The 25,532-nt window shown below is 42.1% G+C and overlaps 1 protein-coding gene across 2 annotated transcripts in view; it reads left to right on the top strand.

Moving 5' to 3' along the window:
* The window catches only part of ABCB1 (ATP binding cassette subfamily B member 1), a 101,840-nt gene that overhangs the window by 57,430 nt on the left and 18,878 nt on the right, over positions 1-25,532 (top strand). For both annotated transcript variants that reach the window (XM_052638705.1, XM_052638706.1), the window contains exons 15-22: positions 1,063-1,224; positions 2,269-2,445; positions 2,969-3,115; positions 4,296-4,403; positions 7,541-7,618; positions 10,321-10,404; positions 16,545-16,748; positions 25,369-25,469. In XM_052638705.1, the coding sequence (XP_052494665.1) occupies positions 1,063-1,224; positions 2,269-2,445; positions 2,969-3,115; positions 4,296-4,403; positions 7,541-7,618; positions 10,321-10,404; positions 16,545-16,748; positions 25,369-25,469 (1,061 nt within the window). The remainder of the gene's footprint in view (positions 1-1,062; positions 1,225-2,268; positions 2,446-2,968; positions 3,116-4,295; positions 4,404-7,540; positions 7,619-10,320; positions 10,405-16,544; positions 16,749-25,368; positions 25,470-25,532) is intronic.

Raw genomic sequence — 25,532 nt, forward strand, 5'->3', positions numbered from 1 at the left:
CTTTCCTTTTAATGCACATTTTAAAGGGGGCATTCCACATTTCATCCTTTGAAAACATCCAAAGAATCGATCCATTGTCTTCTCTGCTTTCTAGTTGTTTCCACCTAATTTTTCTGATGTGCATTTATTTTCCTTCCTAGACTTTTTCTCACTTCTCTTTTTCAAACTGATCCTTATACCTCTTTTTGCTAGCTTATTCTGAGAATTTTATTGCTAGTTTCCAGAGAAAAATATGAATAAGAAAAATTACAAGCAGTGGGAAAGTTACAAAGGTTAAAGAAATCTCAGACAAGTGCTGGTTATCTGGCTTTGTTCCATATGAAAATAAAAATGAGATTGGATGTTTAAGACATTTACTTAGCTCCTTAGTTTTTTCCATAATGCTTCTCCCTAGAAATAAGCATCATTTATTAAGCACTTACTGTGTACATCACAGTGCTACCTGTGCATTATTGTATATCACAACCACTCCAGAAAGTAGCCTTGCACTGTTATCCCAATTTGATATTGAGTAAGTTGAACCTCACACAGGTTTAAAGACTTGTATAACATCCTAGAACTCATACAGAGCAGAACTAAGGTTTGAGTTCAGATCAGTGCAACACTGAAGTCTGGCCTGTGTTGCCTCACATTTAGTGTTGGTCTTGGTCATCCAGATGTCTGTGAGAGAGCACAGGGTGACTTCCAGGGGGACTTGCTGCTGGCTGGCTTCACGGGATAGCAGCGAGCCTGTGTCTGCTCTGATTGACTGATTCCTGGGCTGTCGAGTGTTTTACCTCTGAATAAGCCCTTGATTATTACGTAAACTTAGGCTAGTAGAGATTGAGTAAAATCTTAGAGGCTTACATAGTATTAATATGAGACTATCATATTTGTGTTTATACTTATTAAAACATCATTTAAACCATTAACAATACATTTACTGAACCCAGAGACTGCCTCATATGGCTTACACAGCTTTGCAATGTCCAGGGCATTGGTGGTCAGGAAATATACATTGAATTACTGAATGTTTTTCATATAATCGTTCATGTATTCAAAAACGAGATTTTCTCCCTTTAGGCCAGAGAAGGCCGGACCACCATTGTGATAGCGCATCGCCTGTCCACGGTTCGCAATGCTGACGTCATCGCTGGTCTTGATGATGGAGTCATCGTGGAGGAAGGCAGTCATGATGAGCTCATGGGGAAAAGAGGCATTTACTTCAAACTTGTCACAATGCAGGTGCAGTCTGACTCTAGCAGTTTCCTCAAGTATCCCAGGCATGAGCCAATTTTGCTGTATCTGGTGCTATAAATAAATGTTACTATTGATTATTTTGAGAAGAGGGAAAAAATTTTGGCGTGGGAAGCAAGGAAGATCACACTAGGTTTTAGATATTTTTTTTCCTTCTTGAAAGGAGAGAAATGAAGAAGGATAGAGAAAGGTAAAATTAAAAAGGCTTAAAAGTGAGCTATCTACTGTAGTAGGGGCTTTGCAGGTGGCTCAGTGGTAAAGAGTCTGCCTGCCAAGCAAGAGATATGGGTTCAATCCCTAGGTCAGGAGATCCCCTGGAGAAGGAAATGGCAACCTACTCCAGTATTCTTCTGGGAAAATTTCATAGCCAGAGGAGCCTGGCAGGTTACGGCCCATGGGGTGGCAAAAAGAGCAGGACCCGACTGAGTGGCTAACCAGCAGCCGCAGCAGTATCCACTCTCGCAGCTGCTAGCCACGCATGGCTGTTGAGCATGTTAGTGGTGGCTAATCTGAATCGAAGTGGTCGTAAGTTGAAAACGCCTACCAGAGTCCAAAGACTTAGTCCAAAGGAAAATGCAAGGTATCTCAAAAAGTTTTTATGCTGATTACGTTAATCTAATATCTTAGATACATTAAAGGTTAGATAAAATATATTATTAAAGTTAACTTTACCTGTCACTTTTTTTGACATGTCTACTGAAAACACTGTGTCTCACAGTGTGACTTGCACCATTATTTGTGTGATGTCACTGGTCCAAAGCAAATCTGATTGAGCCAAAATCACTCACACAGAGGGGGTGACTAGATAAGATACTTGGAATGGATGCCATATTGTTTCAGCATAGTTTATAGGGATCCTTATTTAATGGTTTCAATTTTCAAATATAATCACACCAAAAAAATAGCAGTTCCATTTCATCCTTTCCCATAAGGACTTAAATTACCATTTTCCTTGATACCTGCTGTTGAGCGATTAGATTTTGTTGGTTAACTCCGCCTAACCAACTTATGCATATTTCTTGTTTATTTTAGACAAAAGGAAATGAACTTGAATTGGAAAATACCCCTGGTGAATCCCTAAGTAAAATTGATGACTTGTACACGTCCTCCCAAGATTCAAGATCCAGTCTAATCAGAAGAAAATCAACTCGCAGGAGTATCCGTGGATCCCAAAGCCAGGACAGAAAGCTCAGTACAGAAGAAACTTTGGTACAAAAGAGGCTGCAGACTGATGTCTTTAGCAGTGGGCTAAGGCTGAGATAGGAGTGGGAGCAAGAAAGGGTTATCCAGAGTTCCCTGTCCTGTCCCTTCGCTTGGTCCACAGACCCAAATCTCAGCATGTTAACTCTAAGGTGGAATTTGTGAATGATAATTTATAGGATAAGAACTTTAGAATTAGAGTTTATAATGTAAAGAGATAATATTGGGTCTTCAAATACAAACATTTTTGTTCTTTCATCCTTACAAATATGCTTGTCACATTCCAGATGTCTGGTCAGACTTAAATATTTATGGACTCATCATGTATTCCTTTAAAAATGAAGGCACAATGTAACAGAATCTGTCAGCACTCTTTAAGAAAAGTTCCATAGCCATCAATTGATAAGGAAGTAGGAATGAGATATATTTGCTTAAAAACTGTTGTGCATACAGAAGAACTGTACGTCAGTTCAATCCATTAAGATCTAACGAGTTTGCTAACGAGTTTGTTGTAATATTTTGTTTTCTCCAGGATGAAAGTGTACCTCCCGTTTCCTTTTGGAGGATTCTGAAGCTGAATATAACTGAATGGCCTTATTTTGTGGTTGGTGTATTTTGCGCCATTATAAATGGAGCTCTGCAACCAGCATTCTCAGTCATATTTTCAAGGATTATAGGAGTAAGTGTTTATGTTCATTTTGGGGACATACCTGTGAGTCCTGACTAAAGAATGAACTGTTTGTATTTGTAAATTTATATAAAAGCCACAAGAACATGCATTGTACCTTCATATAACAGCTTGAAGATGTAGAAGTCTTATTTGTGATGGGAAAACTGATTTTTCAAAACTTCCTTTGTCGTGGCAGTTGGTTTCTACCCTAGGGCCTTGGGAATGAGATCCTGTAAATCAGTCCATGAAACTGACTAGGCGACTGTCCCCTAGCTGCCATCGCTGGACTCTGAGTCAGGCATAGGAACAGTTCTGTGACTGGTGTACAGAGAGGGTTCCTTGCGTGTTCATCACACCAGCTCAAGGGAGAGCCACTCTCTGATTCATGTGCTTGTCAGGACGTGATGGGCACTTGGCCTCTGTGGGATGTCTGTCCCGCGTATTAAGAGGAAAACAAATGGGATGGCTTGAAAAGATTCAGGTTGACACATACTGGTTGCACCTGCTTTTCATGATGTCATTTTCAACCATAAAGTTACAATCTTAAAGTCAGATTTTGGCCCAGTGTGAAGGAAGATGGTTTTCGTTCCCTGTGAAGTGGTTGTTCTCTGCATGCTTTTTGAGCCCAAGGCATCCTGTTTAGCTCTTTTAACCAAGGTCTCCGAGTATGGTTCTGGATGAGCTGGCTGTAGTTCCCCCCCCCATCTACAAAGAAGGCTGGCTGAAGAAGCATCCTTTCTTCAGAGAGACCTGGGCTGAATATATGAGCTCACCTCCTGGGCTCACCAAAACCACATCAGCAGATGTGTCTCCAGACACCTTGGGACAGTTGGAAATGTCCCGTGTGAAACAATAGACTGCCATACAGTGTAGTTTCCATCACAGGAATAAGAGGGTATCTGTCCCCAATTCTGCGGTAGTGGGTTTGGTGCTGACTTGAAGCACCCATTACTTCAAGAAGGAGTATGAGCGGAGAAAGAGTTGGATAGATTAATGAATGGATGACAGGCCCTGGCCCCTAGGGAAGGCACGATACTGCACCATTTAAGTCTGGCCTTAGGGAAGCCTGCCTGAGCTCCACATGCTAAGGCCCTCTTGACCCCAAATACTATAACTCGATGTAAAATGGGTCAGACTTTGAATGATTTCTTCAGTGGTACTGAAACCCTTAAATATTTTTTTTTGCCAGATCTTCACCAGAGAAGACGATGATGAAACCAAACGACAGAACAGTAACTTGTTTTCACTGTTGTTTCTAATCCTTGGAATTATTTCTTTTATTACATTTTTCCTTCAGGTAAGTGTCTACATTTTCACCTTTTTTTTCCATTTGGAGAAATGTAGCATTACCCAACTGGGGGAATTTATTAAACATCTGTGTGATTTGCTGTTTAGCAGAGTCGCTCTTCTAGTCACTGGGCTCTTAGCAGTCAGTTTCCTTGACTTAAACCAAAGATGTTTTCTTCCTCTGGCTTCCTCTTACACCCCAAGTGAAGGAACCCTTGCTTCCTTCCTTCTCCCCACCTTCTCCCCTGACTTGAAATGTTCATGAAGTCAGAGGGAACGGAGAGTGTTTGATCTAACACAATGATTGGAAGTAAAAGCAGGGGTCTTAGAAATGGAATCTAGGGGAACTGTGGACACATGTTTGCATATATAAGTACTGCCATCCAGTTCTGATACTCAAGTATCTTCCAGTGTTCTAAAAGCAAGAACAAACCTTAGAGCCCCACAAGCCAGTCATGCTGATTTCAAAAATATTTGAAGAGTTTGTCATTCTTTTCCTGAACAAGAAGGAACCTTTCTGATGATGGAAGAATGTCAGTCTTCAAATAAAAAGTGTAGTAAGCATATGTAAAGTATCAGATTTTACAGATTGCAGATCATTTGGCTGAAATGAAATTGCCAGTTTAAGCACTCTAGAAGCTCCACATGGTAAGGCAGTATGGGCTTTGGTGTTAGGTGTAGGGTCAGGTATGAGTTGCACCAGTTCCTAATTTTGTGTCCTTGAACAAGTACATAACTTAAACTGTATAAGCCTCAGTTCCCTCATGTGTTAAAATGGGGATAATGGTAGCTGACTCTTGATGATGAAAAGAGGTGAGATCCTAGTTGTGTGTGAGATGATTATAAACATAATCACTTATTAAATGAATGAGTGGTTGCTGCTGCTGCTAAGTTGCTTCAGTCGTGTCTGACTCTGTGCAACCCCATAGATGGCAGCCCACCAGGCTCCTTTGTCCTTGGGATTCTCCAGGCAAGAATACTGGAGTGGGTTGCCATTTCCTTCTCCAGAATGAGTGATTAGTCACATGCAATTTTTAAAGATAGAACTCTCAATAGATCTCTTTATTTTGCATGGTGTGAGCATGTTTATATATTTTGAATAGACAGGACACTTTTCTGGACATGATAGGAGATCCCAAACCATGGACTCTTTTGTTACTGAGTCCTTCAAGTCTCTTTGGAGAATCTGATCATACTAGAATAAATGTGACACTCTAACTTGTATGCAAGATTGTCATACCAAGTATTAATGCCAGAGAAGTTGGGAAAATGTAGAGGTTGCTGAGGGTGCAGTTGGTTAAGGAGTTTGGAGCGGGATAGGCCTTGAGCTGGAAATCTGAACTGGTGACGCAAAAGCAGACAAAGTGGTACCTTTGTCACACAGTGATACCCAGGGAGAGTGGAGCCTGGCTTGCCTGGCAAACCGAGGTGAGAACTAAGGCTCTGAATCCCAGGACCTCCGAAGTGCAGAGGTGGCACTGTGCCAACAATGGGATTAGAACATGGTGTTAGATGCCCCTCATTTAGAAAAGCAAGGAAGGAGCTCACTGGGGGATTACAGCCCAGGCTCTGGGTGTTCATTCTGGTTAAGATTCTCTTAGATGCACATCAGATTCCAGCTCTAAGATTCCACCTTAGAACTGTAGCCTCTGGCCACTTCCCAGCCTCCCTCAACCTCCATTTCTTCTGTAAAGTGATAATTATAGGTTTGTCCTGAGGACTTGTAGAGATAATGTTCCTGACATACTTATCACTGGCTAGTTCTCAACCAAATGACAGGAGTAGTATTGTCATAGTGGGCAGGATAGTTCAGGTTTCATTCAATTTAAAGCAGAAACCTTCATCTGGTCACTTCCTAGTAAGGTTAATCATTTTGGTAATGGAGGGCTTCAACTCAGTTAATCCAGGGTCTCTTTCTCTCCCCTTGTCCCTGGCTTGGTGTGTCTTAGCAGAAGGTACGCAGCATTGTAGCACTGGGTGGGGGGCGCTGGTCTGTGCACCTCCCCTGCCCCCTGCTTCACACTGGCGACCAGAGGGGCTGGTAGCCTGCAGTTACACGGTCCAGCCTGGCTGTCCCCCTTGATCAGGACCATGAGGAAGGGTTCACTTTCTCTCCACTTGGGCTCTTTGCCCGTGTTTCTTCTCTCTCTCTCTCGATGATGTCCAGCCTGCCCCCTGGGAGTGTGGAGGAGCTATGGTTGCCTTCCGTCATGTCTCAGATGCTGCAGGAGATTCTGGGCTCTTACTAGGGCTTCCCTTCCTCCAATGCACCATCCAGCCAGTTCCACTCTGCTCTCCCTGGGCCACTGTGTGGCAGGCTCCATCTGTGAACCTCCCCTTCCCGGAGCTCCAGAGAGAAAGTGGCGCAGTGCCTCAGTCTGGCCCTGTATATCCCCAAGCTCCGGGACGAGGGTCTGTCCTCCTTCCTCCCCAGATGTGGCCCAGCATGGCCACGCAATCACATCTTACTCTCTTCTCTCCTCCCAGGCATAAGTCATATCATTCGGGAAAGCGGGAGATCAGTGCAGAAAACTCTGTCTCCAGTAAGCCTTCCTTTCCAGCCTATTTCTCTCCTAGACTTTGGCTTTTCTTTTAACTTGGAAACAAAGCATTTGATATCTTTGTTCTCTGCATCTTTTATGGCTGGAGGGGCTGCAGATTCCTGTTTTTCCAGGCTGCACCTCAGGTCTGGTGTAATTGTGACCAGTGCCCGCCATCCCCCCTCCCTCATTCACTCTCACAAATTTCCTGCTTGGGATGATTCATAATATAAACCCCTGGGTTAGAGTCAAATTCCCTTGCCTTGGGAACAACTCCCCAGCTTCCTCAGTGGCAGGCCCTGGTTGCTGAGAGAGAGAAGCTGGAGTGGGAAGGGAGACAGAGGAACCACTTCCTTGTAGATCCGCGATGGGCCCGCGGGCTGGTTGGGGAGCAGCAGTGTCGATTTCAAAACCAGATCCTCCCTCCTCTGCTGGTGGCGAGCCACGCTCGTGGTCGCTGTTTGAGAAGCAGAGCCGCCAAGCCTTGAAACCGGGCTTTCCGGCTTTGTGTCCTGCCCCGGCGCTGACCCCACGTCGCTTTCCCGTGGTGTCGGCGGCGGCCGGGTCTCTGACCAGCCTTCTCCCTTTGGTGTGTCCCTCTCCACAGGGCTTCACATTCGGCAAAGCGGGCGAGATCCTCACCAGGCGGCTGCGGTACCTGGTTTTCAGGTCGATGCTGAGACAGGTAGGCCTGCCAGGGATGGCGCCCGGGGGTGCACTGTGCCCTGTGGGGAGGCGGCGGGATTGCTGTCGGTGCTGCAGAGTGAGCCCAGGGTGCTCTGCTGGGGATGGGCTCGGGACCAGGGTCCCTGTGAGCCAGATGGCGTCTCCCAGGCAGGCTCCCCTCCGCCCTCCGCCTCAGCAGCTATAGGCAGAGGAGATGGAAGCGATCTTCCGCGCCCCCACATCCCTCTCCTCTTTTTCTTTCCTTCTCTCCCTGGGAGACCCGTGATGCTCATGTTTATTCCTGCCAAGAAGTGCCCTCTGAACCCTTTCTTTCCACAGGTCAAAAGTCAGCCCCGTGGCCCACTTTCTGCTGCTTGGTTTCTGTGCTGGGGCTTGATTGATAGGCTCGTTCAAGCTGCACTGTTCCTAGCCGATAGTGACTTAGGTCCCCCACAGTGGGCACCCTCCAGGCCCTGACAGCACATGGATGTGAATGTTTGCTTAGGGGAAGGGGGAGGGAGGTCCTAGACATGTCACTCAAAGCAGATCAGTGCAAAGGGGAAGGTGTCTTTAACAATCACACACATTTTGCCTGTGACTTTGTAACTTTCCATTTAAAAATCACTAATACAGTGATACTTAACAAGAATGCCTCAGATATACCTGTGGGCACTGGGCTGGGTTTGAACCCTGGCTCATAAGCATGGTGACCCCCGGCCGCTTAAAAACAAGACTGATTATGGGGATTGCTGGCTCGGGACTGACAGAGCCAGGACCAAGTCCAGGGAGTGAGAGAGCACTGTTTGGTGTAGGGCCTCTTGTCAGGATTTTCAGTCAGAAAGATCCGAATTAGACTCAGGGCCTGGGCCCAGGGCTAAATGCCCCATTCCCCGGCCAGGCCGTAGGCCAACTCCTAGGCCCCTTTTACTTTGGATTTGAGCTGAGGATTTGTGTCATACCCTCTCCACCAATTATTCAGTCTGGCCATCATGCATTAAGTGCCTTCTGCTTACAAGGCATAATATACTAGGTATTGTAAGGTCTTCAAGTCAGAGTGGTGCCTGTATACACGGCAGTTATGTTCCAATGGGGAGACACTTAAACACTTAACAATTTTTAGAAAGCAAATGGATATGTACTATAATAAATTATAATGCATTATAATTAGTTTTTTCTTGAATATTTGATAAACGCTGCTTTAACTGCAAATCACAGTTGAGATAACTTCTTACGACCTTAGTTATTTTTGTAACAGATACAAACTGAGACTTCAAACTCACAATATTTTTAGTATTTTTGCATTTAAAAGTGTAAGTGGTTTTATAAATAAAGTCCTGTTTTATATCGAATGTTAAAGTTTAATCTAGATTTCTTTGGTTGATTTTTTTTTAACCCAATTCATTTATTCGGCCATAAACCATAGTCAGCTGTTTATTTGACTTCTCTATTTGACTGTCTATTAAGAATTTCATACCAAATGCCTCCGAAACTGAGCTTTGGACACCCCTCCCACCCTTTGCCAAAGGGCTTACTCCTTACCTAGACCTCCCCGATATCAGTAAACGGCACCTCCATTCTGCCGGTTGCTCAGGTTACAGTCCTAGGAGTTGTCTTGTCTCCTCTTCTCTGTCCGATATTACAACAGCCTCCTAACCCGTCTCACTGCCCCAATCCTTATCCTAGTCCAGTAGGTTCATTGCCCAAGAACCAGGATCATTCTTCCAAGATAAAAGTTAAATTACATCCCTCTGCTTAAAAGCTGCTAAAAGCTGCCCATATCTCTCAGGGTAAAATCTGGAATCTTTTTTTTGGGGGGGGGGGTGGTGGTCAACATGATACAGCTTGTGGGATCTTAGTTCCCTGACCAGGGATTGAACCCAGGCCGTTAGCAGTGAAAATATGGAGTCCTAGCCACTGGACCACCAGGGAATTCCCCAAATCTAGAATCTTTGCATTTGCTAGTAAAGTCATAAACCCTGTGTCCCCACTACCTCCCCAGACCTCATCTCCTAGAGCTTCACCTCATTCCCCATACACAGTCTACTCTCTACACATTGGCTGACGTAAGTGGATTTGGGGGTAGGGATGAGGGAGAGCCCAGTGAGAATGGATGTCTGTCCCGAGGAAGAGGCAGCTTCTGTACATTTACATAGAGGTGCTTTTAAGGCTGGTGACCACCTTTACGCTTTCTTGCTTGTATGTGAGCAGATCGGAAATGCCTCTACCTCGGGGCTTTTGCACATGCTGTTCCTTCCTTGTCCAGATACTCTCATCTCTCTGTACTCAGGTCTCTGCTCAAAGGTCACCTGAGCAAGGCCTTCTCTCTCACCTCCCCAGTCTATAAAATGGTGCCTCCGCCAACTTTTTTTCCCTTCTTACCCCATTCTGTTTTTCTTCTAGCATTTATTACCCCTTGGCATGGTGTATATTAATTTGTGGCTTTGTCCCTGGAATCTGGGCTTCATGAAAGCAGCAACTCTGTCATTTTTGTTCAGTGTTGAATAGGTTCAACACGTAGCAATTATGTTTGGAACAGAGTAGGCACTCAAAAATTTTTTGAGAGATGATCTCTTTATGACTTTATTAAGTCCCTTTCTTATCTATTCAGTGTCAAATCCTAAGTGCTTAATGTAGGAGAATAAGGGCACCCTGTCAGTGCTCTTGAGCTGAAGGTCTCATGCGTCAGGCTTTAAGATAATGAAATGAGTTTCTCTGCCACAGGATGTGAGCTGGTTCGATGACCCTAAAAACACCACGGGAGCATTGACGACCAGGCTTGCCAATGACGCCGCTCAAGTTAAAGGGGTATGACAGCCTCCTTTCTGCTGTGATTATCCTAATGGGCCATTTAGAATTTGAGCATGAAACTAATTCTCTCCCTACAGTTAATTCTCATCATCATTTAGAAAATGTCAAACCTTTAACCTATGTAACATATCATGTGCCTTACAGAAAAAATATTATCTATTTAAATATCACATGCTGTATCACTGTAACAGTGATAACTTTTGAGCTTTGTTTTGTTATTTTCCATCTTATTCATGCTATTATCTAAATACATGTAGAAAGATAATTATTTAAAAAGGAAGTGTTTATCAGTGTATCATGCAAGGCTTTTCTTTTTTTATCTTTTCAATGTGTTTTAATGCTTTGCTAATCCCCCCAAAATTGTAATTGCTACTGAAAAAAAATGTGTGTAGTTGCTGTAAGAAAGTTTAGGGTCACTGAATTCAGAGGGGAGGGAAGAAAATTTAGACAAAGGTTGAAAGAAATGAAAAGAGTATGAAAAAATTAAAGCAAGGGTAAAAGGAACAATTTTATCAGACTATAAAGCTTAAATTCTGCTGCTACATGAATTTCTTTAATTAATACAACTGGAAACTGTTAAACCAGCATGTTTTGATTGGTGGGTAAAGTGACAGTCTTTTCTTTAACTGTATCATGTGTGCAGCCGAGTTGCTTCAGTCGTGTCTGAGTCTTTGCGACCCTATGGACTGTAGCCCACCAGGCTCCTCTGTCCATGAGGATTCTCCAGGCAAGAACACTGGAGCGGGTTTCCTGTGCCCTCCTCCAGGGGATCTTCCTGACCCAGGGCCTGAACCCACGTCTGTTATGTCTCCTGCATTGGCAGGCAGGTTCTGCACCACTAGTGCCACCTGGTCTGTTTATGACAAAAATCCACAGGATGATGTGGAATTTGGGCGGGGGGAACATGTGATCTCTCCTCCCTTGAACCGTATCAATCTTTAGCTTTTAGTCTTTCTGTAAGAGTACTATGATTACATTTCTTCTAACTAATACATGGGCATTGTGTAAGGATAAATTCAGTTATGAATGTGGAAGCACATACAGAGTTATAAAATCACAATAAAATCTTAGGCGTTGTTATTTTAATACAGATCTCTTTGCTTAAAGCAAACACATCAACAGAAATTGAGGTTTAGGTCAAACTGTACAGAATCTAATAGAACAGAATGTAAACATCACTTGAAATAACTTTGAACTTCCTCAGCAGACAATAATGTTGCGCTTATGAAGTCCTCACAGGATGTCAGATTGTCGTAAGTGCTATGGGAAAAATGGCTGCAGGATACGCTGTTAGGGCATGGTGGGGAAGGAGGGCCTCAGTCTCAGTGGTATGGTGACATACTCAAGAGGCATGAAGGAAGGAGAGATGCCAGCCCTGTAGATGTCTAGAGAGGCATGTTCTCTAACAGAAGGATCAGCAAGTGCAAAGCTCCTGAGGCTCCTGGAGCCTGTATTTCCACAACTGGTCCTAAAACAGCAAGGAAGATAGTATAGCTGGGAATAAAAAGAGTGAAAGGAAATGTCGTAAGTTGAGATCAACAACATATCTGAAGTTATATGAGAAACCATTGTCGAGTTTTGAACATAGTAGATACATGATCTGAAAATTCTGAAGACTGCTGTGTGAATAGGCTAAAGGGGCCAGGGAGAAGCAGGGGGATTATTGCAGTAATCCAGGGGGAGGGAAGATAGTGTTTTAGACTAGGATAGTCATAGTGAAAGTGATGACAAAATCAAATTGGATATAGTTGGAAGAAATAGCCAACAGAATTTGTTGAGTGGCTGAATGTGGTTATGAGATATAAGAAAAAGGAGATTTAAGGATGACTCCAAAATTTTGGATCTGTACAACTGAAGAAATGGAATTATTTTTTAATGAAACCAGAAAACCTGTGAAAAGAGTTGTGTTTGGGACATGGTGCATGTGAGATTCCCACAGTAGATGGGAGATGTCCTGATGGCAAATAGGTTTGCAAGTCTGGAGGTTAGCAGAGACGTCTGGAAGTAAACATTAGGAGATTTTTCAGCCCATGGGTGGCTTTTAAAGCCACGAGTCAGGAGGAGATAGCCAAGGGAGCATGGGTGGTAGAGAAAACAGCATAGTCTGAGCTCAGCTACGAGGATGACCCAGCAAAGAAGAGCAAGAATTCTTGGCTGTTGAGGGAGATGGGCAGTATACTAGAACAACATGAGAAAGCATTTTAAGGAGAGAGCAGTCTATGGTCTCAAATCCTGCTGATAAGCATGCAAGACAAGCATACATTGTACAGTGTTGTAGCCACTTGGAAGTGCTTATGGTTCAAACAAGACCTGTTTCCATGGTGTGACGGGGATGAAAGCCTGGTGGGAATGAATTTAAGACAGAGGGAAAGAGGAATAGGACACAGCTGGACAAATCATTATAAGACTTCCTGGTAAGTGGGGCAGGGAAATGGCGTGGTAGGTGGAAGAAGATGTAAAGTATTACTCTATTTTATTTTTAATTTAAGCTAGCATAAGATGATAGCTGATTCACATTGTACAGTAGAAATGAACACAACATTGTAAAGCAGTTATTCTCCAGTTGAAAAAAAGAGACTAAAATTTCATAAATGTAAATACCCGTAACTTTCAAAATAAAACATAGAATCGCAATAAATAAATAAATAAATTAGCATGAGGATCTGTCCACAAGCTTGGGGTTCATCCGTTGTGCTGGCTCCTTGGAAGGGCGATTCCTGGGGATAATGATCTCTGAGAATAAATTGTGTCCTGAAGTTTCCTAAAGCCAGTATTCCCTAGCTAAACTTTGATTCCATAACTTCAGTGTCTCTTTCAGAGACGTTGCCATGTGTGTTCATGTGCTTCCCACCGACACACACGCCCCACATCCCATCTGGTGTGGAGGGCTCATCCTGGAGGAAGCCCACTAATTCGGTCCCTTGCAGCCTAACGTTGAGTAGATGCTGCCTGGATGCTGCAGATAGGGGAGCTTCACCAGAACCAGAAAGCTCAGAATAGCTGTTGTCACAAACTGGCTGAGAGAGGACAGTTGAATCCCCTCCATGCCACCAACTGACCTGCCTATGATGGTGGATATGTGTGCTGTATTTGTATAAATGTATACACATACATACACACACGGGGCTCCCCAGGTGGCCCAAGTGGCCAAGAATCTGCCTTCTGTGGAGGAGATGCAGGAGATACGGGTTCGATCCCTGGATCGGGAAGATCCATTGGAGGAGGAAATGGCAGCCCACTCCAATTTTCTTGCCTGGAAAATTCCATGGACAGAGGAGCCTATTGGGCTATAGTCCATGGGGTTGCAGAGAGTTGGACATGACTGAGCATGCTCGAATAGAGAATACATACACATATATATACATATACATGTGTGTATCTATTTTCCAGTAGGAAGTAGTATAATTTATATACATATATACATATGTTAGGCAAGCAGTGCTGTCAAAACTCATTGCCACATAAAACAGGGCAAACTCAAGTCTGTGTGTATATAGTTAGTAATGATGTTCATCTAATTCTTTCATATTTAACTTCACCATCAATGATTTTCTCTGATTTGATATTTTTGAGTAAGTAGCTTGCTTAATCCTGCTAATCATAAATCAGAAGAAAACTTTTATTTTCTTTCAAAAATCTCAATATTTTGCCTATAAAATGGTGGGCTGTTTAATTTTCATAGAAGCGTTAGAATTTTGAGAAAAAAAGCAAATAAGAGCCATATAGAAGTCAAAAGACTTCACCTTCACTTTTCACTTTCATGCATTGGAGAAGGAAATGGCAACCCACTCCAGTGCTCTTGCCTGGAGAATCCCAGGGACGGGGGAGCCTGGTGGGCTGCCGTCTATGGGGTCGCAGAGAGTCAGACACGACTGAAGCAACTTAGCAACAACAGCAGCAGAAGTCAAAAGAAACTATATATTTTAGAAAAAAAATTTCTAGAGAAGGGGGATGATTTCAAAAGGAGGTTTGGGAAATAGGCTTTTTTTTTTTTCCTAGTAAACACACATATTTAAAAATGGGTCTCAAGCGATCTCATGGTGTTCTGAGGAGGAAATAAATAACAAGAGAGGGAGAGACCGGAAAAGGTGGGTAGAAAAATGTGCTGGCATAGTGGGGTGGAGAGATTTCGAGGATAGACTTCATGAGTTTCAGATATTAGAGCATTTTTGCCCTAACCTTGTTTCACTCTTGGGCTCTGGCGTTAGAATGTTACCTGCCCTCCTCCTCACTGCTGAAATGAAAAATTTCTGGCTTCTAGTAATCTATGCTCTCCCTTGGATTGTTCTAGAGACTCTTTTTCTGTATGAAGAATAGATATTGGGATGGTGAATGTGTCATTAGAATAAAGAACAGTAACCAGTGCAATGTCACCGGAAGCATTTAATCATACTATGCCAAGGGGCTTACTTCCCCGCCAGCTTAAGGTTCTAGGCTTTTTGGATCATCTTTCATGAAGCATCTTTGATCCATTTTACTTATTTCTGTGGCCTTGGCTGCCATCCTCAGTGAAACATTTATGTGTATGGAAGCTTAGATACTGGAGTAATTTGTCTGCTGTGAACTTGGAGGATGTTCTGAGTGCTTCTGCAGTCAGGTGCTGTGGGAAATGAGTTCTGAGTAGGGGTTGTGGATACTGAAAAAGGAACAGTCTCCATCTTGCCTGTGCCACAGACTCTTTTCAGATTATAACCCTTGACTTTGAAATTGAAAATGTGCAAATACAGAGCTGATTTGAAAGCCCACTCCACTCTGACTTATGCCAGATACGGCTAACCCTCCCTTTATATAAGCTCAGTGATGGCATCAGATAAAAATAAATGCTCTGTTACATATGCTGTTTCTTGCAGCCCTGGTGCAGTTCCTTGGTATGGAATTTAATTATAGAGCTATTGGTAGTTTTTTAATACTGTTTCCCACTAGTTACTGGTTTAGTGTTTATACCAACATAAGTTTCAAATGATGTCAGAAGGCTGACATTGAGGCAGGGGGCCTGGAAAGAATTCTGTCTTAAAACTCAGAGCTGACAGAAGCTTTGGTTATTAATCAGTGTACCTAGTCATTTTGGGATTGGAAAAAATTTGACCAGGGCCCCAGAGGTGGAAACGACCATTCTAGACTGTTCTCCATCATTAATCTTTCCCTGAGAATGGCCCCACTCAGGCAGAGGAAATTTGGAGAGTTGATAAGACATGGGCCAGAGCAGGAATTTGGAAAGGCTTGAGGTTGTGGGGCATTTCCAGGGTAAGGGAAGGAAGTGTAGAGTAGTGAAGCAAATTGACTTTGTATTTTGACTTCTGACTTTTCAGTTGGAAATAACTGAAAGCTTCTGACAGTTATGCTTCAGGCTCCTTCTGGCATGTAAACTGAAGGTTCTGATTCCTGCTTAGTATCGTAAATTTAAATTCCATAACATTCAGCTCTGTGTATTTTTTTTTTAATACAGTCTCTCTAGCTCTCCCTCAGTCGTGTCCGACTCTTTTGAGACCCCATGGACTGTAGTTCACCAGGCTCCTCTGTCCATGGGATTCTCCAGGCAAGGATATTGGAATGGGTTGCCATTTCCTACTCCAGGGTATCTTCCTGACCCAGGGATGAAACCTGCGTCTCCTGCATTTGCAGGTGGATTCTTGACCACTGTACCACCTGGGAAGCCCTCTAAACACAATAAGCATCTCAAATAAGCCACAAAATATTTGGATACCCTCAATGTTCAATATTAGGCGTAAATTATGGGTAGTTATGCATCTCACATTGGAAATTTCCAACAGTCGCAGTTGAACGTAATTGTCAGGCTATTTTATCTTGCTAATTTGCAGAGTTTGTGTTAGGGATCATGGTGTCATTGTTTAATGAAAAGTTTCATGGTATTAAAAAATCAAATGAGATAGAAATATGTAATTGAACTCTGAATTATTGACCTACTTTCAGTATTTATTCTGAGGTCATGGAAATCCTCATCTGGGAGACCAAATAAATGTACATGTAAACTTTTACTCTTAACTTATTCGGTCATAACTGAGGAGATGAGATTTTCACAAAGCTGAATTTTCATAATCACTAAGAAATACATAAGCATGGACTTTAGAGATGATCAGAAGGTGTCTCTCTAACAGTGTTTTCTGTTCATTTTGCAGGCTATAGGTTCCAGGCTTGCTGTAATTACCCAGAATATTGCAAATCTTGGCACAGGCATTATTATATCCCTCATCTATGGCTGGCAGTTAACACTTCTCCTGTTAGCAATTGTACCCATCATTGCAGTAGCAGGAGTTATTGAAATGAAAATGCTGTCTGGACAAGCCCTGAAAGATAAGAAAGAGCTGGAAGGTGCTGGGAAGGTGAGTCAAATGAGATAAAATTTCTGACCTGGGTAGAGTAAAATATTCAAAGCAGTGTTGTTCTGTTAGTCATGGCTACTTTCTGTGCTCTGAGGATGGCTTTGGTTTTTGTTTATTTGGCTGTGCTGAGTCTTCACTGTGGCCTGTGAACTTAGTTGCAGCATGTGGGATCTTAGTCCCTGGACCAGGGATTGAACCGTGGCCCCCGGCATTAGGAGCACAGGGGTCTTAACCACTGGACCACCAGGGAAGTCCCTGAGAATGTTTTTATAACCATTCCTCAAAGCTGTCTTATTTGACACTTACTCAGCAGATTGCAAACTGAAGAAAAGTAGCAAAACCAATTCTTAGATTCACAGACTGAAGACTCATTTTGTTGGACTTTTCTAGTTAAAATTGCTTTCATATCACTTTTTCTCCTTCCTTCACTTTTCTCCAGAAATCCATTGCTTTATTGAGGAAAGGAGGCCTATTTAATTAGATGTGGGGAGGGGAGTTTTAAAAAACTTGAAAATTCTTAAAGGTATTCACTCTAACTGGCTAAAATATTATCACTCTTTCCCTCTCATTACACCTCCTCCCTTCATGCTACCTGTGTTTGCCGTCTGTTATTGTTGTTAGTCGCTCAGTCATGTCCGACTGTTTGCAACCCCATGGACTATAGCCTGCGAAGCTCCTCTGTCCATGGGATTTCCCAGGCAAGAATAACTGGAGTGGGTTGTCATTTCCTTCTCCAGGAGGTCTTCCCAACCCAGCGATCAAACCTGCGTCTCCTGTTTCTTGTATTGGCAAGCGAATTCTTTACCAATGCCTTAACCACCTGGGAAGCCCTGTTTACCCTTTATCCTAACACATTTTGCTGGGGATGGGGGAAGCATGTTGCATGCTTGCCTGTTTGTTATTGTTGCTTGATTTGGATTTTGAATCTCCCTTTTTTTTCCCAAAAGGTTTTACTTTATATTGGAGTATAGTTGATTAACACTGTTGTGTTAGTTTGAGGTGTGCAACAAAGTGATTCAGTTACACATGTATCTGTTCTTAGTCAAATTCTTTCTTCGCTTAGGTTATTACCGAGTTTTGAGTGGAGTTGTTGTTTTGAACAGATGTGTATACGGCAGTTGCCCTACTCCTCAGGGTGGCCTGTGAGACAGGTTCTTCTATTAGCTCCTTTCGCAGGGGAGGCTGAGGCACAGGCAGGTAATGCCACAGTGCCTTAGAGCTCATAAGTTTCAGAGCCACGATTCAAACGCAGACAGTCATGCTCCCAAGTTGTACCTCAGTTAAGAAACAAAGAGGTCTTTGACATATACAGACTACCATGTGTAAAATACATAGCTGGTGGGAAGCTGCTGTTTAACACAGGTAACTCAACTCAGTGCCCTGTGCTGACCTAGAGGAGTAGGATGGAGGGGAAGCAGGAGGCTCAGAGGGAAGGTGGTATATGTACACTTAGAGCTGATTCACGTTATTGTACAGAAGAAACCAAAACATTGTAAAGGAGTTATCCTCCATTAAAAAAAAAAAAAAAAACAGAGTCTGCTGATGGTGGAGCATAGTCTGATATCACATGATCTGTATCACTGCAGAAATGAGCAGTCAGAGCCGAGCTCCCTCAGAACTAGGCCTACCGTCCAGGATAGGGTGACATCTACCTGTGGACCCTCCAAGGTCCCTAAGAGTCAAGGCAGTGACCCAGGCAGATCCAGTGGCCTTGGGTCCTTTGTCTCTGGATGAGGCATCTCACCAATAAGGATGATGAAAGGGGTCCTTTGGTTGGTTATCAGCACTCACACTTTTTCTGTTGCCTCCCTGCTATCTCCTCTGACTTTCTGTACCCTGTGTCCTTGGGATTCCTTCAGGAAACTTCTTTGGATCAGCTTTAGTGCTTCTCGGTGATTGTCTGGGGGAGAAAGTCCTCATGTGAGGTTTCCCTTTGGTCCTGAAGTCCAGCAGCATGGTGCTGGTCCTCGGACATTGGCTGTGGTCAGGCCCAGGTGACGTTGGCCTCTGGCAGGGAGTCCGTCCTGTGACCAGTCACTCCAGTTAATCCTGTCCTTTGTGGGATTTTCCCCTGAGGTGTTGATTCATCTAATGAGAAGATGGAAAAGCGTGCACACAAAGAAAGTGCATTACTGTTTCTAGTGTCATCGTTTACAGAGGTGTTCAAAGTGCCCCAGAGAGGAGGTTCAGGTTGTTTGTAGGAAGAAGACCAGTCGAAAGCTGATTCATTGTAAGCCACAGGTTTTCCGTTGAAGTATTGCATTAGCTTCAAGACTCTGGTAATTTGTTGGAATTCGGGCAGGTGAAGGGGTGCAGATGGAAACAGATATGTTTGAGTTTAGCAGGTTTTCTGGATAAAGGTCGGGAGTGAGGTAAATGCTCTAAATTAGTGGTGGTTCATGAGAGAGATAAAAGCAGGTAGAGGAAGTGATTGCTGCAGCAACCAGTCTATGAAATAGTAAAAGTCAGCTCCCATCTGATCATCAGTCTCAGGCTACCATTTATTGATTGTTTATTATATACCAGGCATCATGCTAAGAATGCTACATGTTCTCAATTGATACTCTCAATAACCCTTTTGAATTACCCTGTTAGATCATAAAACTCAGGGTTCAGAGGAGTTAGGTAACTTGACAAAAGTCACATAGCAGCAGCCTAATTGGTCCCTTTGTCCACGTTTTATATTTGTCTAACAGAGGCCACAGTCATCTCTTATAACACAAATAAGATCTTGCTAACCACCACCCCTCCAGTGACTTCTGATCACACTGGCAATAAAATCTGACAGAATGTGGTCCACTGGAGAAGGGAATGGCAAACCACTTCAGTATTCTTGCCTTGAGAACCCCATAAACAGTATTAAAAGGCAAAAAGATAGGACACTGAAAGAGGAACTCCCCAAGTTGGTAGGTGCCAAATATGCTAGTGGAGATCAGTAGAGAAATAACTCCAGAAAGAATGAAGGAATGGAGCCAAAAGCAAAAACAACACCCAGTTGTGAATGGGACTGGTGATAGAAGCAAAGTTCGATGCTGTAAAGAGCAATATCGCATAAGAACCTAGAATGTTAGGTCCATGAATCAAGGCAAATTGGAAGTGGTCAAACAGGAGATGACAAGAGTGAACATCGACATTCTAGCAATCAGCGAACTAAAATGGACTGGAATGGGAGAATTTCACTCAGATGACCATTATGTCTACTACTGTGGGCAGGAATCCCTCAGAAGAAATGGAGTAGCCATCATGGTCAACAAAAGAGTCTGAAATGCAGTACTTGGGTGCAATCTCAAAAATGACAGAATGATCTCTGTTTGTTTCCAAGGCAAACCATTTAATATCACCGTAATCCAAGTCTATGCCCTGACCAGTAACTCTGAAGAAGCTGAATCTGAACGGTTCTATGAAGACCTAAAAGACGTTCTAGAACTAACACCCCCAAAAGATGTCCTTTTCATTATAGGGGACTGGAATGCCAAAGTAGGAAGTCAAGAAACACCTGGAGTAACAGGCAAATTTGGTGTTGGAATGCAGAATGAAGCAGGGCAAAGACTAATAGAGTTTTGCCAAGAAAATGCACTGGTCATACCAAACACCCTCTACCAGCAACACAAGAGAAGACTCTACACATGGACATCGCCAGATGGTCAACACCAAAATCAGATTGATTATGTTCTTTGCAGCCAAAGATGGAGAAGCTATATACCGTCAGCAAAAAGAAGACCAGGAGCTGACTGTGGCTCAGTTCATGAACTCCTTATTACCAATTCAGAGTTAAATTGAAGAAAGTGGAGAAAAACAATAGACCGTTCAGTTATGACCTAAATCAAATCCATTATGACTGACTATACAGTGGAAGTGAGAAATAAATTTAAGGGACTAGATCTGATAGACAGAGTGCCTGAGGAACTATGGATGGAGGTTCGTGACATTGTAAGGAGCCAGGAATAAAGACAATCCCCCAAAAAAAGAAATGCAAAAAGGCAAAATGGCTGTCTGAGGAGGCCTTACAAATAGCTGTGAAAAGTAGGGAAGCGAAAAGCAAAGGAGAAAAGGAAAGATATACCCATTTGAATGCAGAGTTCCAAAGAATAGCAAGGAGAGATAAGAAAGCCTTCCACCACGATCAATGCAAAGAAACAGAGGAAAACAATAGAATGGGAAAAACTGGAGATCTCTTCAAGAAAATTAGATACTAAGGAAACATTTCCTGCAAAGATGGGCTCAATAAAGGACCTAACAGAAGCATAAGATTAAGAAGAGGTGGCAAGAATACACAGAAGAACTGTACAAAAAAGATCTTCACTACCAAGATAATCACAATGGTGTGATCACTCACCTAGAGCCAGACATCCTGGAATGCGACGTCAAGTGGGCCTTAGCAAGCATCACTACGAACAAAGCTAGTGGAGGTGATGGAATTCCAGTGGAGCTATTTCAAATCCTGAAAGATGATGCTATGAAAGTGCTGCACTCAAGATGCCAGCAAATGTGGAAAACTCAGCAGTGGCCACAGAACTAGAAAAGGTCAGTTTTCATTCCAAACCCAAAGAAAGGCAGTGCCATAGAATGCTCAAACTACCACACAATTGCACTCATCTCACACGCTAGTAAAATAATGCTCAAAATTCTCCAAGCCAGGCTTCAGCAATATGTGAACCGTGAACTTCCAGATGTTCAAGCTGGTTTTAGAAAAGGCAGAGGAACCAGAGATCAAATTGCCAACATCCGCTGGATCATGGAAAAAACAAGAGAGTTCCAGAAAAACATCAATTTCTGCTTTATTGACTATGCCAAAGCCTTTGACTGTGTGGATCACAATAAACGGTGGAAAATTCTGAGAAAGATGGGAATACCAGACCACCTGACCTGCCTCTTGAAAAACCTTTATTCAGGTCAGGAAGCAACAGTTAGAACTGGACATGGAAAAACAGACTGGTTCCAAATAGGAAAAGGAGTACGTCAAGGCTGTATATTGTCACCCTGGTTACTTAACTTATATGCAGAGTACATCATGAGAAATGCTGGACTGGAAGAAGCACAAGGGGGAAACAAGATTGCCTGGAGAAAGATCAATAACCTCAGATATGCAGATGCCACCACCCTTATGGCAGAAGGTGAAGAGGAACTAAAGAGTCCCTTGATGAAAGTGAAAGAGGAAAGTGAAAAAGTTGGCTTAAAGCTCAACATTCAGAAAACTAAGATCATAGCGTCTGGTCCCATCATTTCATGGAAATAGATGGGGAAACAGTGGAAACAGTGACTGACTTTATTTTTCTGTGCTCCAAAATCACTGCAGATGGTGACTGCAGCTGTGAAATTAAAAGACGCTTACTCCTTGGAAGGAAAGTTATGACCAATCTAGACAGCATATTGAAAGGCAGAGACATTACTTTGTCAACAAATGTCCATCTAGTCAAGGCTATGGTTTTTCCAGTGGTCATGTATGGATGTGAGTTGGACTATAACGAAAGCTGAGCACCACAGAAGTGATGCTTTTGAACAATGGTGTTGGAGAAGACTCTTGAGAGTCCCCTGGGCTGCAAGGAGATCCAGCCAGTCCATCCTGAAGGAAATCAGTCCTGAACATTCATTGTAAGGACTAATGCTGAATTTCAAACTCCAATAATTTGGCCACCTGATGCTGAGAGCTGACTCATTTGAAAAGACCCTGATGCTGGGAAAGATTGAAGGCAGGAGGAGAAGGGGACGACAGAGGATGAGATGGTTGGATGGCGTCACCCAGTGGACGTGGGTTTGGGTGAACTTCGGCAGTTGGTGATGGACAGGGAGGCCTGGCGTGCTGCATGCGGTTCATGGGGTCTCAAAGAGTTGGACACGACTGAGCAACTGAACTGAACTGAACCTCCACCCCTCCAGTGACTTCTGATCACACTGGCAATAAAATCAACCCTGGATTTGAAACTCTGCGTGAGCCAGCCCATGATGACTGCTCTGACCCTGTCTTGCACTGCTGTCTCCCTCATCCACCCTGCCCTGGCCTCATGGGCCTCCTTTCAGTTCCTACAAAACTCCAAGCTGGTTCCCTCTGGTCTTCATAGCTCTTCTGAGAGGTCTCTCCTGACATTCGAGTTCATTCCTGACACTTTTCTGCACTTGCTGTTTCTTTCCCACTTGTTTATTGATAAATGACCATCTTCCCTACCTAGGTGGTGACCAGTAGCATATCTGTTGTTTCCCTTAGAAGGACGGAGCAGGTCCAGGATTGTGTGATCTCAGAGCCGGCTCTTAAAACCTCTACACTGCTCGTGATCTCTGCCCCATTGATGTCTGTCACATTATTCATGAATGAACATTTTTATAGAATTGATGCTTTTTCTTTTTTAGAAATAAAAGCTGTAATCACACTTGAGTTGCTACAAGGGTAGGAAGAGAAGTGTGAGGTTTTTCAGGAAACCTGTGTGTATTTTTTGCATTCCTAAAAATTATTTAGTACATGATAGTTTCTGAGGGAAACCCAGTGCTATTAATATTTCCTCCTCTTGAATTACTACTTCTCTCTCCTCACAGTGGTTATGAGTCTCTGTAAAATTTGGAGTAAATGAAGCTGCGAGGATGCAGAATACTAATTAAGCCTTTTCCTAATTTCTTCTTGTGTGACAAGATGAAGATGACTGTGCAGTGATTATATTTTTTACTCACTATTCAAGGTGTGCAACTCATGAACTCACTTTTATTGGGCTGTCCACACACTCTATAAAGTGATGACGTTACAAACCAAACAATACACACTGGCTTTAGAAAAAAATGTGCCCAGAAAATAAGTATTTCTTAAAATCATTACATTGAAATTCTCAGTGAAGTCTGTTTTTCTTCAGCAGACCGTTTTAAAGTTTGCTGAATTTTCTTAACTATTGCAAAATAAGCCTCTTTTCTTTGTCTGAAGCCTCATAAATGAAAATATTTCTACCAATGATTATCTCTGTGGGTTTGATTGGAGGTGGATTTTTTTCCTCTAACTTTTTGCTTTCTGCACTGTTACTGTTTTCTAAAATAAGTATAATTTTTATAATATGTAAAGAATTGCATAAAATATTTTAACATAAATTGAATCTGGACATTTCCCTGTATTTGTTAGTAGCTTATGGTAAACTTAGTTCAGTCTTGTTGGCCTGCTGGGTCAGAATATAATATTTTTAACTTTATTTTTAAAATACTTTTTTTTGTTTTTAAGAATATGGTATTTAATTTCTTTCTTCTAGTAGCCTTTTGCATTAGTCTTTAAAACCAACAACATCCTGTCAAATATTCACTGTTATCTTTGAAGGTAGGTATTGGTATAGGGTTCAGTAAAGAATCAGTGAGATTTTGGATTTGTGATTTTTTTTTGCCATAAATCACTCTCATATAATTGAATTTGTCTGTATTAGAGTCAGTTCTGACCAGGGAAGAGGCCAGAGAAAGGAAGTACATCTTAATATGGGTAATTTCTCTTAGTGATTTATAATTTAGACTTACAATCTAAAAATTATTTGTCTTAAAATTAGAGTTAAAAGGGACTCCAGAGACCCTCTTGTCTACCCTCATTTTATAGATGAGAACAAGACAGATGTTTTAAGGTCCCACACTGAAGCAGGCTGAAATATCATTTTGTATTGTACACTGGTGTTTTCTGTATTTTCTATAGCCTTTTTACCCAGACTCTAAAAGGTGGTAAATGATGTATTTGTCCTAATGAAATAGCCTTGTTGGAAGTTAACTTTCAACTAAAACATAATCAAATGATAGAAACTTTCTGGAAAACAAATTGTTAATATGTGCTATACTCCTTAAAAATTATTTTCTTTGATTTTGTTAACTCACTTTTAAGAATGTCTAAGAGAATAATTTAATTGGGACATAAATGTACAAGGATGTTTTCACAGCAGTCTTTTTAAAAAGAATTGAAAACTTTGTTCAGTAAAAGCTTTGTTCAGTGGCCCTTTAAACAACTCATTGTTAATATATATATTTAATAACCTTAGAGAAGGCTCTTGATATTTGTTAAAGTAAAAAATAAGGCTGTAAAGCCAAACATAGAACTTCAGTTCAATTTTGTTAAACAGGTATGTTTTTAGAAAATAACAGCATGTAAGGTATTATGTAAAATACACCAATATGTAACTTTTTATTACCTTCTTTACCTTTTCAGTATTTAGCAAATATTCTGTAGTTGTCTCAAATGACAATTATGCAGAGAAAAATACAAACATTATATATTTTTAATAATAGCAATTATAATGATATTATAATAATTTATATATAATAATTATGAACTGAAAATTATGTGACCATCATAGAAGAAAGAGCACTTCAATAGAGGTAAAATACTGAATTCTCAGGTTACTTTCCCTCCTGTAAAGCTATGTGGCTTTAGGTAGGGGCCTTCATCTGTTGACACTTGAGAATCTCTTTCTGCAGAGAGGAGTTTAAATTAGCTCATGTTCTTTCCAGATCTAAAACTCAATTTGATAATGTACTTGGTATCTCTTTCAATAGCAAAGAAACTCAGAGATCATAATAAATATTATTTAATATATAATATTAATCTCTCTAGTGGAATTCCAACTCATTGCCACTGTTGGCTTTTGTACCTTTAGTGACAGAGTGTTCTTTCTTACAGATTGCCACTGAAGCGATAGAAAACTTCCGGACTGTTGTTTCTTTGACTCGGGAGGAGAGGTTTGAATATATGTATGCCCAGAGTTTGCAGGTACCATACAGGTAATAGCCACTGATGAGTAGGAGGGAGTATGGGGAGTTTTTCAATCATCAGGTTTGTTTTCA

Source organism: Budorcas taxicolor, chromosome 4 (assembly GCF_023091745.1).
Source record: "Budorcas taxicolor isolate Tak-1 chromosome 4, Takin1.1, whole genome shotgun sequence".
Taxonomy (NCBI): Eukaryota; Metazoa; Chordata; class Mammalia; order Artiodactyla; family Bovidae; genus Budorcas; species Budorcas taxicolor.